This window comes from Chiloscyllium plagiosum, unplaced genomic scaffold, assembly GCF_037043375.1.
Source record: "Chiloscyllium plagiosum isolate Xiang-an unplaced genomic scaffold, Cpla_swu_hap1 HiC_scaffold_31, whole genome shotgun sequence".
In the NCBI taxonomy this organism is placed as follows: Eukaryota; Metazoa; Chordata; class Chondrichthyes; order Orectolobiformes; family Hemiscylliidae; genus Chiloscyllium; species Chiloscyllium plagiosum.
Window position 1 is genome coordinate 53,961,100 of NW_028270169.1, and position 14,580 is coordinate 53,975,679.

General features: G+C 49.9%; 1 protein-coding gene and 1 long non-coding RNA gene across 2 annotated transcripts in view; one reads left to right on the top strand and one right to left on the bottom strand.

Annotated features, from left to right (window-relative positions):
- Window positions 1–9,866, bottom strand: part of LOC148141925 (uncharacterized) — a 52,698-nt gene extending 42,832 nt beyond the window's left edge. Inside the window, exons 1-2 of the long non-coding RNA XR_015752396.1 lie at window positions 9,745–9,866; window positions 5,468–5,524 (exon numbers count right to left, since the gene is read on the bottom strand). This is a non-coding gene — a long non-coding RNA (uncharacterized LOC148141925). The remainder of the gene's footprint in view (window positions 1–5,467; window positions 5,525–9,744) is intronic.
- mybbp1a (MYB binding protein (P160) 1a) overlaps window positions 1–14,580 on the top strand; it is a 126,492-nt gene that overhangs the window by 60,219 nt on the left and 51,693 nt on the right. The window contains exons 13-17 of the mRNA XM_087977546.1: window positions 6,280–6,388; window positions 8,363–8,456; window positions 10,121–10,272; window positions 11,202–11,300; window positions 13,678–13,824. Of these exons, the coding sequence (XP_087833672.1) occupies window positions 6,280–6,388; window positions 8,363–8,456; window positions 10,121–10,272; window positions 11,202–11,300; window positions 13,678–13,824 (601 nt within the window). The remainder of the gene's footprint in view (window positions 1–6,279; window positions 6,389–8,362; window positions 8,457–10,120; window positions 10,273–11,201; window positions 11,301–13,677; window positions 13,825–14,580) is intronic.

Sequence of the window (14,580 nt, forward strand, 5' to 3'; positions counted from 1 at the left end):
GGGGGGCGTGTTTGGGGGGGGGGGCATTGTTGGACGGGGTTTTGGGGGGGCGTTGTTGGACGGGTTTTGGGGGGGGGCGTTGTTGGACGGGGTTTGGGGGGGCGTGTTTGGGGGGGGGGGCATTGTTGGACGGGGTTTTGGGGGGGGGCGTTGTTGGACAGGGTTTTGGGGGTGCGTTGTTGGACGGAGTTTGGGGGGGGGGCGTTGTTGGGCGGGGTTTGGCGGGGCGTGTTTGGGGGGGGGCATTGTTGGACGGGGTTTGGGGGGGCGTTGTTGGACGGCGTTTGGGGGGGGCGTTGTTGGACGGGTTTGGGGGGGGGCGTTGTTGGAGGGGGGGGCATTGTTGGACGGGGTTTTGGGGGGGGCGTTGTTGGACGGGGTTTTGGGGGGGGCGTTGTTGGACGGGGTTTTGGGGGGGACGTTGTTGGACGGGGTTTGGGGGGGGCGTTGTTGGACGGGGTTTGGGGGGGCGTTGTTGGACGGGGTTTGGGGGGGGCGTTGTTGGACGGGGTTTGGGGGGGGCGTTGTTGGACGGGGTTTGGGGGGGGCGTTGTTGGACGGGGTTTGGGGGGGGCGTTGTTGGACGGGGTTTGGGGGGGGGGGCATTGTTGGACGGGTTTTGGGGGGGGCGTTGTTGGACGGGTTTTGGGGGGGGTGTTGTTGGACGGGGTTTGGGGGGGGCGTGTTTGGGGGGGGGGCATTGTTGGACGGGGTTTTGGGGGGGGCGTTGTTGGACGGGGTTTGGGGGGGGCGTTGTTGGACGGGGTTTGGGGGGGGCGTTGTTGGACAGGGTTTGGGGGGGCGTGTTTGGGGGGGGGGGCATTGTTGGACGGGGTTTTGGGGGGGGCGTTTGTTGGACGGGGTTTGGGGGGGGCGTTGTTGGACGGGGTTTGGGGGGGGCGTTGTTGGACGGGGTTTGGGGGGGGCGTTGTTGGACGGGGTTTGGGGGGGGCGTTGTTGGACGGGGTTTGGGGGGGGCGTTGTTGGACGGGGTTTGGGGGGGGGCGTTGTTGGACGGGGTTTGGGGGGGGCGTTGTTGGACGGGGTTTGGGGGGGGCGTTGTTGGACGGGGTTTGGGGGGGCGTTGTTGGACGGGGTTTGGGGGGGGCGTTGTTGGACGGGGTTTGGGGGGGGCGTTGTTGGACGGGGTTTGGGGGGGCGTTGTTGGACGGGGTTTGGGGGGGCGTGTTTGGGGGGGGGGCATTGTTGGACGGGGTTTTGGGGGGGCGTTGTTGGACGGGTTTTGGGGGGGGCGTTGTTGGACGCGGTTTGGGGGTGCGTGTTTGGGGGGGGGCATTGTTGGACGGGGTTTTGGGGGGGCCGTTGTTGGACGGGGTTTTGGGGGGGCCGTTGTTGGACGGGTTTTGGGGGGGCCGTTGTTGGACGGAGTTTGGGGGGGGGCGTTGTTGGACGGAGTTTGCGGGGGGCGTTGTTGGACGGGGTTTGGGGGGGCGATGTTGGACGGGGTTTGGGGGGGGCGTTGTTGGACGGGGTTTGGGGGGGGCGTTGTTGGACGGGGTTTTGGGGGGGGCGTTGTTGGACGGAGTTTGGGGGGGGGCGTTGTTGGACGGAGTTTTGGGGGGGGCGTTGTTGGACGGAGTTTGGGGGGGGGCATTGTTGGACGGGGTTTTGGGGGGGGCGTTGTTGGACGGAGTTTGGGGGGGGGCGTTGTTGGACGGAGTTTGGGGGGGGCGTTGTTGGACGGGGTTTGGGGGGGGCGATGTTGGACGGGGTTTGGGGGGGGCGTTGTTGGACGGGGTTTGGGGGGGGCGTTGTTGGACGGGGTTTGGGCGGGGGCGTTGTTGGACGGGGTTTGGGGGGGGCGTTGTTGGACGGGGTTTGGGGGGGGCGTTGTTGGACGGGTTTGGCGGGGCGTGTTTGGGGGGGGGGCATTGTTGGACGGGGTTTTGGGGGGGGGCGTTGTTGGACGGAGTTTGGGGGGGGCGTTGTTGGACGGAGTTTGGGGGGGGCGTTGTTGGACGGGGTTTGGGGGGGCGATGTTGGACGGGGTTTGGGGGGGGGCGTTGTTGGACGGGGTTTGGGGGGGGCGTTGTTGGACGGGGTTTGGGGGGGGCGTTGTTGGACGGGGTTGGGGGGGGCGTTGTTGGACGGGGTTTGGGGGGGCGTTGTTGGACGGGGTTTGGGGGGGGCGTTGTTGGACGGGGTTTGGCGGGGCGTGTTTGGGGGGGGGGCATTGTTGGACGGGGTTTTGGGGGGGGGCGTTGTTGGACGGGGTTTTGGGGGGGGCGTTGTTGGACGCGGTTTGGGGGTGCGTGTTTGGGGGGGGGGCATTGTTGGACGGGGTTTTGGGGGGGCCGTTGTTGGACGGGGTTTTGGGGGGGCCGTTGTTGGACGGGTTTTGGGGGGGCCGTTGTTGGACGGAGTTTGGGGGGGGGCGTTGTTGGACGGAGTTTGCGGGGGGCGTTGTTGGACGGGGTTTGGGGGGGCGATGTTGGACGGGGTTTGGGGGGGCGTTGTTGGACGGGGTTTGGGGGGGGCGTTGTTGGACGGGGTTTTGGGGGGGGCGTTGTTGACGGAGTTTGGGGGGGGGCGTTGTTGGACGGAGTTTTGGGGGGGGCGTTGTTGGACGGAGTTTGGGGGGGGGCATTGTTGGACGGGGTTTTGGGGGGGGCGTTGTTGGACGGAGTTTGGGGGGGGGGCGTTGTTGGACGGAGTTTGGGGGGGGGCGTTGTTGGACGGGGTTTGGGGGGGCGATGTTGGACGGGGTTTGGGGGGGGGCGTTGTTGGACGGGGTTTGGGGGGGGCGTTGTTGGACGGGGTTTGGGGGGGGCGTTGTTGGACGGGGTTTGGGGGGGGCGTTGTTGGACGGGGTTTGGGGGGGGCGTTGTTGGACGGGGTTTGGGGGGGCGTTGTTGGACGGGGTTTGGCGGGGCGTGTTTGGGGGGGGGGGCATTGTTGGACGGGGTTTTGGGGGGGCGTTGTTGGACGGAGTTTGGGGGGGGCGTTGTTGGACGGAGTTTGGGGGGGGCGTTGTTGGACGGGGTTTGGGGGGGCGATGTTGGACGGGGTTTGGGGGGGGGCGTTGTTGGACGGGGTTTGGGGGGGGGCGTTGTTGGACGGGGTTTGGGGGGGGCGTTGTTGGACGGGGTTTGGGGGGGCGTTGTTGGACGGGGTTTGGGGGGGGCGTTGTTGGACGGGGTTTGGCGGGGCGTGTTTGGGGGGGGGGCATTGTTGGACGGGGTTTTGGGGGGGGGCGTTGTTGGACGGGGTTTTGGGGGGGGCGTTGTTGGACGGAGTTTGGGGGGGGCGTTGTTGGACGGAGTTTGGGGGGGGCGTTGTTGGACGGGGTTTGGGGGGGCGATGTTGGACGGGGTTTGGGGGTCGATGTTGGACGGGGTTTGGGGGGGCGTTGTTGGACGGGGTTTGGGGGCGTTGGACGGGGTTTGGGGGGCGTTGTTGGACGGGGTTTGGTGGGGGGCGTTGTTGGACGGGGTTTGGGGGGGGGCGTTGTTGGACGGAGTTTGGGGGGGCGTTGTTGGACGGGGTTTGGGGGGGCGTTGTTGGACGGGGTTTGGGGGGGCGTTGTTGGACGGGGTTTGGGGGGGGCATTGTTGGGCGGGGTTTGGGGGGCGTTGTTGGACGGGGTTTGGGGGGGGCGTTGTTGGACGGGGTTTGGGGGGGCGTTGTTGGACGGGGTTTGGGGGGCGTTGGACGGGGTTTGGTGGGGGGCGTTGTTGGACGGGGTTTGGTGGAGGGCGTTGTTGGGCGGGGTTTGGGGGGGCGTTGTTGGACGGGGTTTGGGGGGGGCGTTGTTGGACGGGGTTTGGTGGGGGGCGTTGTTGGACGGGGTTTGGTGGGGGGCGTTGTTGGACGGGGTTTGGTGGAGGGCGTTGTTGGGCGGGGTTTGGGGGGGCGTTGTTGGGCGGGGTTTGGTGGGGGGTGTTGTTGGACGGGGTTTGGGGGGGGCGTTTTTGGACGGGGTTTGGGGGGGGCGTTGTTGGACGGGGTTTGGGGGGCGTTGTTGGACGGGGTTTGGGGGGGGCGTTGTTGGACGGGGTTTGGGGGGGCGTTGTTGGACGGGGTTTGGGGGGCGTTGGACGGGGTTTGGTGGGGGGCGTTGTTGGACGGGGTTTGGTGGAGGGCGTTGTTGGGCGGGGTTTGGGGGGGCGTTGTTGGACGGGGTTTGGGGGGGGCGTTGTTGGACGGGGTTTGGGGGGGGCGTTGTTGGACGGAGTTTGGGGGGGGCGTTGTTGGGCGGGGTTTGGGGGGCGTTGTTGGACGGGGTTTGGGGGGGGGCGTTGTTGGACGGGGTTTGGGGGGGCGTTGTTGGACGGGGTTTGGGGGGCGTTGGACGGGGTTTGGTGGGGGGCGTTGTTGGACGGGGTTTGGTGGAGGGCGTTGTTGGACGGGGTTTGGTGGGGGGCGTTGTTGGACGGGGTTTGGTGGGGGGCGTTGTTGGACGGGGTTTGGTGGGGGGCGTTGTTGGACGGGGTTTGGTGGGGGGCGTTGTTGGACGGGGTTTGGTGGAGGGCGTTGTTGGGCGGGGTTTGGGGGGGCGTTGTTGGGCGGGGTTTGGTGGGGGGTGTTGTTGGACGGGGTTTGGGGGGGGCGTTGTTGGACGGGGTTTGGGGTGGGCGTTGTTAGACGGGGTTTGGTGGGGGGCGTTGTTGGACGGGGTTTGGTGGAGGGCGTTGTTGGGCAGGGTTTGGGGGGGCGTTGTTGGACGGGGTTTGGGGGGTCGTTGTTGGACGGGTTTGGGGGGGGGCGATGTTGGGCGAGGTTTGGGGGCAGGGGTTCGCATGCACTGTGATGCTGTCTTATCTCCTGAACAGGGAGCAAACTTCATAGAAAACTCCAAGCTCCAGAGGAAAGGCATTGACTCGATTAACCGACTAATCAATTATCCGAACGAAATCGTGCCCACGCATCTTGTTTGGATAATCAAGGTTCCTCTGTATAAGAGGGAGCTGAATGTCACCCTTGTAGCTAAGAGGTCAAGGGATACGGAGAGAGGGCAGGAATGAGATACTGAGATTCCATGATCAACCATAATTATATTGAATGGTGGTGCAAGCTTAAAGGGCCGAATGGCCGCCTCCATCTATTTTCTATGTTTCTATATTACCTGGTTTGTGAGAAAATGATACGGTTAAGCTATCTAACACTGGCATGCTATCATTTTGGGCATTCTTGAGGTGTTTGAGCATTTGGAGTCTACAGTTGCTCCTGTTTTAAGTTAGTGTTTAATTAATTAATTTGTGAAGGAACGTGCTTGGGGTCACAGCCTGGAAAATCAAGGATCAGGCCAATAAACCAATGTAGGGTTCTCCGTTCAATTTCACCTCCCTCCCTGCTAAAGGAAACATGTTATTAAACTTGAAAAGGTGCCGAAAAGATTTACAAGGATGTTGCCAAATTTGGAGGGTTTGAACTATCAGTAGAGGCTGAATAGGCTGGGCTAGTGGATTTTACCTGCCCCTAATTACTCTTGAGCTGAGTGGCTTACCGTTCCAGAGAGCAGGCAATCACATTGCTGGGGGCTTCAAGTTGCATGTAGGCCAACCTGGAAAACAAAGGCAGGTTTTCATCCTCAAAAGATGTTAGCAAATCAGATAAAGCAAATAACTGTGGATGCAGAAGATCTGAAACAAGAACAGACATTACTGGAGAAACTTAGCAGGTCTGGCAGCATCTGAGGAGAAAGGAGGAGAGTTAACATTTAGAATCCAGTGACCGTTCTGAAAAGGATGCTGCCAGACCTGTTGAATTTTTCCAGCAATTTCTGTTTCTGTTAATTAACCAGACTGATTGTTGTTGAAAAAAAAATTGTTGTCATGTTCACTGTTGTGGAGACTTGTCATATATTCCAATTTTATTAATAGAATTTAAATTCCACTGGTAGTTGTGGTGGGATTTGAATCCATTTCCTCAGCATTAACTTCAGCCCAATGACTTTAACACTACATCACCAAGAGACAGCTGAATCAAATTCCATTCTTTTCCTCCCCATTCCTCAGGAGCAGGGTCTGACTGAATTGTCTCCTATCATGTGTGTTATTCTGGCTGTATTTATCTTTGGTTGGACTGGTTAATGGTTCACTGTCCTATGACCATTTCCTACTAAGATCAACCAGAAATGTTCACATACCAATTTTTCTTACATAATCAAAATCATACCATAACACAATAGATCTGTGCCACGTATATGAAAATTAGAATAGATACATGGCATTCCTTGTGCTAAGTTAATCCATGTTTGTCACTGGCTACACTGAAGCAGTCACTGTGTGTGCTCACAAGTTACTTGTTCATTTACAGAATGCTCAAAACTGTCAAAGATCTGCAGAAAAATTTAAAGACATCAGAGCAGTTGGCGATTTCAGTCTTTCAGTTGCTCTTCCTATCTGTTGGCATTCATCTCTTCAAGGTAATTCTAGGTCACTCTGAGTGTGGTATGTTTCACCTATTCCATAGGTTTCTTTAATGCAGTGTATACCTTTCAATCATATTATATCTGCCCAGCATATGGGGAGCAGGGGCTGGTAAAGCAGTGCAATTTAAATGCAAACATCTTATATGACACAGTAGTGTTTTAGGACAGTATAACATGTAGTCTCATTATTTTCTTTGGTGTCTGGAAAAATTTCTCATCCTGATGCGTTCAGTTCATCTTCTGCCTGAAGTCTGCAGAAAGTGATAAACTACATGGCCTTTGGTTAACTAATTTCCTTTCCTGATAAGGGGAGGGGTCAGCACTGTGACTCTTCTCTGATACTACCGCCAGGAGCCATTCTTCACAGAAATACTTTGTGCTTCAGATATGAGGGCCACTGGCAAAGCTGGTATTTATTATTCATCTCTAAATTAACCTGAGGAGGCGATGGTCCACCCTTTGGGACTAACTGACTAACTACAGCACTTGTGAGTTGATCCCATTCATGTCAGTGTGAAATTGAATGCAGGCTACATTGCTTAAGGATAACAGGTTTTCTTCCTGAGAAATAGATTGGCAAACTCCATAGAGGCAAGGTGAAAATTTTGTGTAGCTGCAAACAATTGACAGAGGCAATACAACTTGCTGAGAATTTTAATTATTGTGTGAGTTAAACTAAACAGTTCATTGCTTGTCAAGTGACAGACACCTCATTTGCTGAGTTTAAGGTGATTCATCTGCCCCTTGGTGTGTTGATAAGGGAACAATAGATTAGCCATCCTCTGTTAGGACCCCAGCACTCTTGGGGACACAGTTCATTCGCCAATTGGCTGAACTCCAAAGGAGTCTCCATGCAGATTCCCAGTCCACCCCACACTAGAGACACCAGTCTTATCATTGAGCAACCCTCCCTCTAGCTTTATGCAAGAAAGCACACTCTCCAAATCACTGTCAAGGCCTATCAGCCATCAGGTGAGACCTCATTGCTACTGAGGGTGGCAATAGGAGATGAGAAGGTGGGAATTCAAACCTATTACTCTTTGCAGCTAGAGTTTGTAGCCAACAGCTGTAAATGATCCTGCAACAAAGGAGCATTTTGAAATTATGCACATAGAATGAGTATGAATGGTAAGGATTAGTCTCTACAATCTGCATAGTATTGTTCCAGTATATTGAGGAGCTTCTTTAACAATAGTATTTATGTTATATTTATATAGTTAAACAGTTCCCTGCCACATATGCTCCCGAGCTGCCATCTTGGAGTGAGCTAACTGCTGTACTGTTAACTGGTAAATGTGTCGAGATTCCCAAGTTGCCAGGAACATTCCAGGTGGCGAGTGCATTTTTCCTGAATCTCTGAATTCTCTGATCCAGAACACCATTTCCTTTACATTTGTCTTCATTTATGTTTCCCCTCTTCACTCCCTGCCATGTACAAAAAAAGCTGAACAATTCAGCTTGGCCTTTTCATGGATGGCCACATAGAGTCATACAGCATGGAAACTGATCATTTGGTCCAACCAGTCCCTGCTGAACATAATCCCAAACTAAACTAGTCCCACCTGCCTGCTCCTGGTTCATATCCCTCCAAACCTTTCCTATTCATATACCTATCTAAATGTCTTTTTTTAAAATTCAACGGGAATTGCTTTGATTCCTGTTCCCTTAGTGAGTGGATTTGAAGGTGAGACATGATCTCTTTGGATTGTGGCAGAAATCCTGACTGAACAGGAATTTTGTAATTGTAGCTTTCTTGTTCCAGTGCCTATGCTCATTGCAAACATTAAATGATGAGATCAGTGCATCTTATGAATTCAAAGATGTGTAAACAACTTTAACAAACCATGCACAAAGGGCGAGCATTAAGAAAATGAACACAAATCTCACGTGTTGAGAGTAAATGTGGCACCTTGTCGATACTGCTGTCTTCCCGAACTATCTTTAGCTCTTCTGTCTTTCCCCGTTTAGAACGGTGAAGAATCTGTGGCACTGTTGAGTGACCTGCACACATGTCTGCAGAAAGCGTCTGCAGAAAGGGAAAGGCAGTCCAAGTCCGTAACAGGTCAGTACCACCCCCTTCAACACAGATTGTGTTTGTGTTTCATTATTGCAACCCACTAAAGTTCTGGAGTCAGTACAAGATGGTTATGTGTGGCCCAACTGTGTAACAGCAGGATGTAACCCAACATCTCTCAGCAATTTCGAAGGGCTCAAAAGTGGAAATTGTTACCTTGTGGAATGATTCAAGTGGATAGTGTTGACATTTTAAATAGGAGCCTTGAGGCTGTATTAAAGGAGGGTGGAATTGAGAGAGAATGATACTAAATGGGAAGGGGCTGTTATGGGGTATATACACTAACAGTTGGTTTGGAAGACCCTTTTTAGTTCTATTAATTCCATAATTCCAGGACAGAGCAGAATTTCTTGGTCTGTATCATATCTAGTAACCGTCATTTGCTGCCAGAGTGTATTTAGAGGATTCCATTGAATATATTAAAGGGGATTTTCACCCTAATTTACCCTAACTAAGATTGTTCTGTAAGGAGTAGAGACCAATGCTGCCTACATGCTTGTTTGTAAAATTGTGGCTTTGAAACTAAAGCCCATTCCTGTTCAAAACTGAATTTTTGTTACTGACCAGATACTTTTTATAGATATGTTCTTAAACACAGCAACACAATTATTTTTAAACACGGATCTGTTATTGTCTAAAATGGTCTGGGCCTAGTCACTTCTTTACCATAGTATAAATCATTGTGAAGAAAGGTGAACCTACAAATGTAATATGGAAGCATAATCTGTTTAAAGTACTCCCAGCCACAAGATGGAACATAAATCAATAATCTTAGAAATGTAAGTATTCAGTGCCTTGATCTTGTAGCTCCCATTCAGTTGAATCTGAGCCATCTTGTACCTTCACTTTACCTCTCTTGATAACCTTACCCTATCTAGTAATCTCAGTTTTGAAATTTTCACTTGATCTCTAACCTCAGCAGCGTTTACTGGAGAAGTGTTTCAGATTTTCATGACCTTTATGTGAAGACATTCACTCAAGTTATAAACCTGAATGACTTCATGTAAACTTTTAGGTTATGCCCAATCTGGACACTCACCAAAAGGAACAGTACTTTTTTAAAAACCAATCTTAATCACCTTAGAAACCTTAGTTAGGTCACTCTGACTCCAATGTATTCATGGGACTGCAAGTCTCATTAAGCAATCTGTCCTCATGATTTATCGCTTTTAGTCCCTAGCAAAGTTCTGGTGAATTTTCATTGCACCCACTCCAAAGCTATGATATCCCACCCAAGGTGTGATGCACAGAACTAATATAGTGTTGAATATCTTACCTGATAGATTTTCAATTTAAGGATTTCATCATTCTTTACTCAGACCACTGTTAACTTCTTGGGGAGGTGAAGAAGATTTAATGAATCCACTGGTGAGCCTGTGGTTCAGGAGGAACAAAATTTGCTAGTGTTCTAGCAGCCCCACCAGCCAAAATAACCAGGTCACTGGCTGGGAACAGTGCAGAGTAGATGAAGGCTTCTTGGGCACATTCATTGATTGTTGGTGTGACAGACTTTTAAGGACAAGTTCAGTTTCTGAAAACGAAACCTCGTTACAGACTCCTCCCTGTGTAACAGGAGTGCTCGATAGCTAAGTTTCTGAACAAACATGATCAAGGTATTTTAATTCTCTCAAGCTGTCTCTTGTCATTTTCAGACGAGGAAGAACCAGAGTGGGTGGAGGTTGTGGTTGAAATCTTGCTGTCTTTTCTCTCCCAACCGAGTCGTTTGTTGCGGCAGATCTCGAAAACAGTGTTTGTGCAGATTTGTCCTTGCGTCACCAAGGCAGCCTTGCAACTCATTCTGGATGTGAGTAACAATTTTGTTTTCCACATTCTGTACTTCTCTTTCCTTCTTTCTTTGTTCTGACCCCAGAAACATTCCAGTGTAATACTGACAAAGTGTTATCTTTTGGACTGTATGGTTGGGTCAGTCTGTCGGGGTCCTGGGACTAACGGCTGGGTCAGTCTGTCGGGGTCCTGGGGACTGATGGCTGGGTCAGTCTGTCGGGGTCCTGGAGGGTGATGGCTGGGTCCATTCGTCAGGGATCTTGGGCTGAAAGCCAGGTCGTTCATTTGGTGGTGGCCTGCTCGTGGTGGTAGTTTGTGTAGTGTCATTGAACTCACTTCCATGTAAACATCTTTTTTTGTAACGGCTGCTACATACCAGGGGGGATCTTTGACCACCAACCCAACCATTAGAAATAATTGACAGCCCATATTCAGAGTGCTGTGAACAAGGTACTTGACAGATGCACAAAGTGGATTGAAACATCATAGAATGGTAATGGCACCGAGGGGGAAAACACTTAGTCCTTTGCTTCCATGCCAGCACTCTCAAGGGCCATTCAGTCAGTCCCATTCCCCTGCTGTATCCTTGTTGCCTTGCAAATTATTTCTCTTGAGTATATTTCCAATATCCTTTTGAAATCATTGATCGTCTCCACGTCCGCCCACCTTGTAGGCAGCAAGTTTCAGATCACTGGCACCTGATGCTTAAGAATGTCCTTCCTCACGTTCCTTCTGTATCTCCTGTTGCCCTGTTTGAGCAACATTTTAATCCAGTTCTTGTGATATCCCCAGATGTTAGCAGCAACTTCAGCTGACCCAGTCCAGCTCTGGGGTGGTTGTGTACAGGATTGAATGATGTTGGCATTGCCTTGTTATAAATTGACTGTGTAGGACTAAAGGCTCCCTCCCTGAAATGAATTAGTTCTAAAATCACCTCCCCTTAAACAGGTCCTGAAACCGGAATCTGAAAGTGGTGAAGAGAGCGCTGTGACAGTGACTGAAGAGCCTGATGAAACAGAGAAGGTCGAGCAGTCATCTGGAGATGAGGTTAGACTTCCCACCTGAAACTCCAGCTGTAGTGTAACTCCGTATTTTAGAAACTGCAACCTGGGCTATATATTGATATTTTGATGTCCAATTATTATGAAAAGGCATCAAGTCCCTTTGTTTTGTTGACTCTTGTTTTTAATCTCAATGGAGGAGAAAGTGAGGTCTGCAGATGCTGGAGATCAAAGTTGAAACTTTATTGCTGGAACAGCACAGCAGGTCAGGCAGCATCCAGGGAACAGGAGATTCCCTGGCCATTATTGACCTCTTTCACAGCTGCTGCCTGCTCCTTGGGGAAAGTTATCTGTAGGTTGACAGAATGCACAGCGTTCGTTTCTAATGCTTCCTGATAATGTGTAATGTTCCTGCAGCAGTTGCTGTGACCTGAATGACACATTACTGACTCTGTGAGAACCCCTTAAATAACATGATCAGAAATGGAATTGTTTACCAGGTTCTAACTGTTGCTTGTTCAGTTTCAATGCTGTAATAGGTAGGTGCACAGAAAGTAAGACATTCAGCCCTCAAGCCTTCTCCGCCATTCAGCTGGGTCATGGTTTATCTTCCACCCCAACACCACTTGCCCACACTACTCTTAATGTCTTTGGTATCTGAAAATCTATCAGTCTCTGCCTTGAACATAGTGAGTGAGTATCCAAAACTCTCTGGGGGAGATAGTTAATAAAAAGAATCACCAACCATTGAGTGAAGAAATTCACAGAATCTCACAACTGAACCGACCTCCACTACATTTCGAGGCAGTGCATTCCAGACCTGAACCGCTGGTCGTGTGGATCAATTTTTGTCTCGCCTTATATTTGCTGCTTTTGTAAATCACTTTAAATTTGTGTCACCTTGTTCCTGATTCTTTTACGAGTGGGAACAGTTTCTTCCTATCTATTCTGCTGAGCCACCTCATGGTTTTTATCAGATTTCCTCTCAGTTGCCTATCTCCAAGGAGAATAATCCCAACCTTTCCAGTCTGTCTTCATAACTGAAATTTTAAAAAAATCACACAACACCAGGTTATAGTCCAACAGGTTTATTTGGAAGCACTAGTTTTTTGGAGCGCTGTTCTTCATCGGGTGGTTGTGATGACCAGCTGATGAAAGAGCAGCGCTTTGAAAGCGAGTGCTTCCAAATAAACCTGTTGGACTATAAACTGGTGTTGTGTGATTTTTAACTTTGTCCACCCTAGTCCAACACCAGCACCTCCACTTCATAACTGAAGTTTCTCATCCCTGGAATCATTCTGATAAATCTCTTCTACATTCACCAGCTCACTGCCAACATCTCAAGGGCAACTAAGGATGGGCAATAAACACCGGTTCAGCCAGTGACATCACATCCCGCGAATGAATAAAAACATAATTCTTCCAATGCATTCACATCCTTCCGATAGTGTGGTGCCCAGAACAATATACAGTACTCCAGCTGAGGTCTAACAAGGGACTAGAATGCATTCACCATCACTCCTTGCTCTTGTACCATAGGCCTCTATTAATAAAGTTCAAAATACTGTGTGCTTTATTTACTACTCTTTCCCCTTGTCCTGCCACCTTCAAGGATCTGTCGACATATACATTCAGATAATTGTAGCCTTTTTTTATAATGTCTGTCCATGTTCATCTCCCAAGATGCATTATTTCACATTTCTCTGCATTGGACTTGATCTGCTTAATTCACCCACCTACAACTTTCCTCAAAAATCCACTGTATGGCACTGTATTGAATACCTGCTGAAAGCCCGTGACCACCACATCAACAGAATTACTCTCATTGATGTTTTCTGTACCCTGTATGTAAAAAAAAAAATCTCCAAGTTAGTTAAAACACAATTTCTCCTTTAGAAATTCATGCTGGTTTTAGTTTCTCATTAGGTTTTAGGTGGCCTGTATCTTATCCACCTTGCAAAAATTTTATATACTTGAATAAGATCACCTTGCAATTCTAGAAAGTACAGGTCCAATCTCCTCACAGGACAGTAGCAATAACCCAGGAATCAGTCTAGTAAATTTTCATTACACTTACTATATGAAATAAAAATTATTAATAGCTAAGTAATTATTTTTTACAAATATTCTTTTCAGTTCCTTCTCAATATGTAGGTGCTTGTCAGATCTCCAGTAATTGTCCTACATCTGAAGTATTTGCAGGTGTTGTCTCCTATCACACAAGGTGCCTTATGATCTCCTGGGTGAGCTGAAATATTTCAAAGACTGTGATATATTATTATAGCAAGTAATACTGTTGACCCAAGGTGTATCATGGTCATCTTTGAAAAGGTTCTGGCTCTTTGCCTGTGCTTTATATGTTTGTTTATTTTCACGTCTCCTGATGCTTGTAATGACTCAGTGTGTACGTATTACTCTTCTAGATGGAGGACGAGAATGACAGTGATGAATCTGAGGATGAAGATGATGACAACGATGATGATAGTGAGGAGGAAATTGCTGAGGACGAGGCAGTAGATGACAACTTTCGCATGGAATTGATGAAGGTTCTGCAGGCACGCCATGCAGCAGTAAGTTTTGACCTTGGCAAGAAGGTGAATCACAAGTCAGACTTTGGGTACATTGCAATGTAGGTCCTTTGAGAATTGTTCTGATCTTCATTAATGGGAGCTGAGTGCTTCATCTTTTAGCAATGAAAGCTTAAATAAAAAAGGCATCTCTACAAATCTATACCTCACTGCATTAATCTGGAACTGGGTGCATTTAAAGGAAAGAAAGATGTGTAGGTGAGGTGGATTGGCTGTGCTAAATTGCCCAAAGTGTCCCGGGATGTGCAGGCTCAGTAGATTAGCCATGAGAAATGCAGGATTACAGTGACAGTGTAGGAGTTGGCTCTGGGTGGGATGCTCTCTGGATGGTCGGTGTGGACTCGAGTGGCCTGCTTTCACACTATGCGAATTCTATGAGAAAGAATTTTCATGGACATATAGCACTTTCCATTCCTAATAATGTACTGAAATGGTTTATAGCCACAGTAGTATTTTTGAAATCTATTGCTTTGTAACAACAATTAGTACATAGGAGAATCTCTGAATCATTATGTGATTATGGTCAAGGGATGACTATTTGCTGCAATGCCTGGGAAAGCTGTTGCATTCTACATCAGGTAGTGCCATGGGGATCTTTTGTTGTCATCTGAGAGGGCCAAAGAGGCCTCAGTTATTAGAACATCAGGAGGGCAGCATTCCTTCAGTGTTGCTGCAACGTATCAGCCTGGAGTTTGTGCTGACGATCTTGTGACTCGGATGTGTTTGCAGTGACGCAGG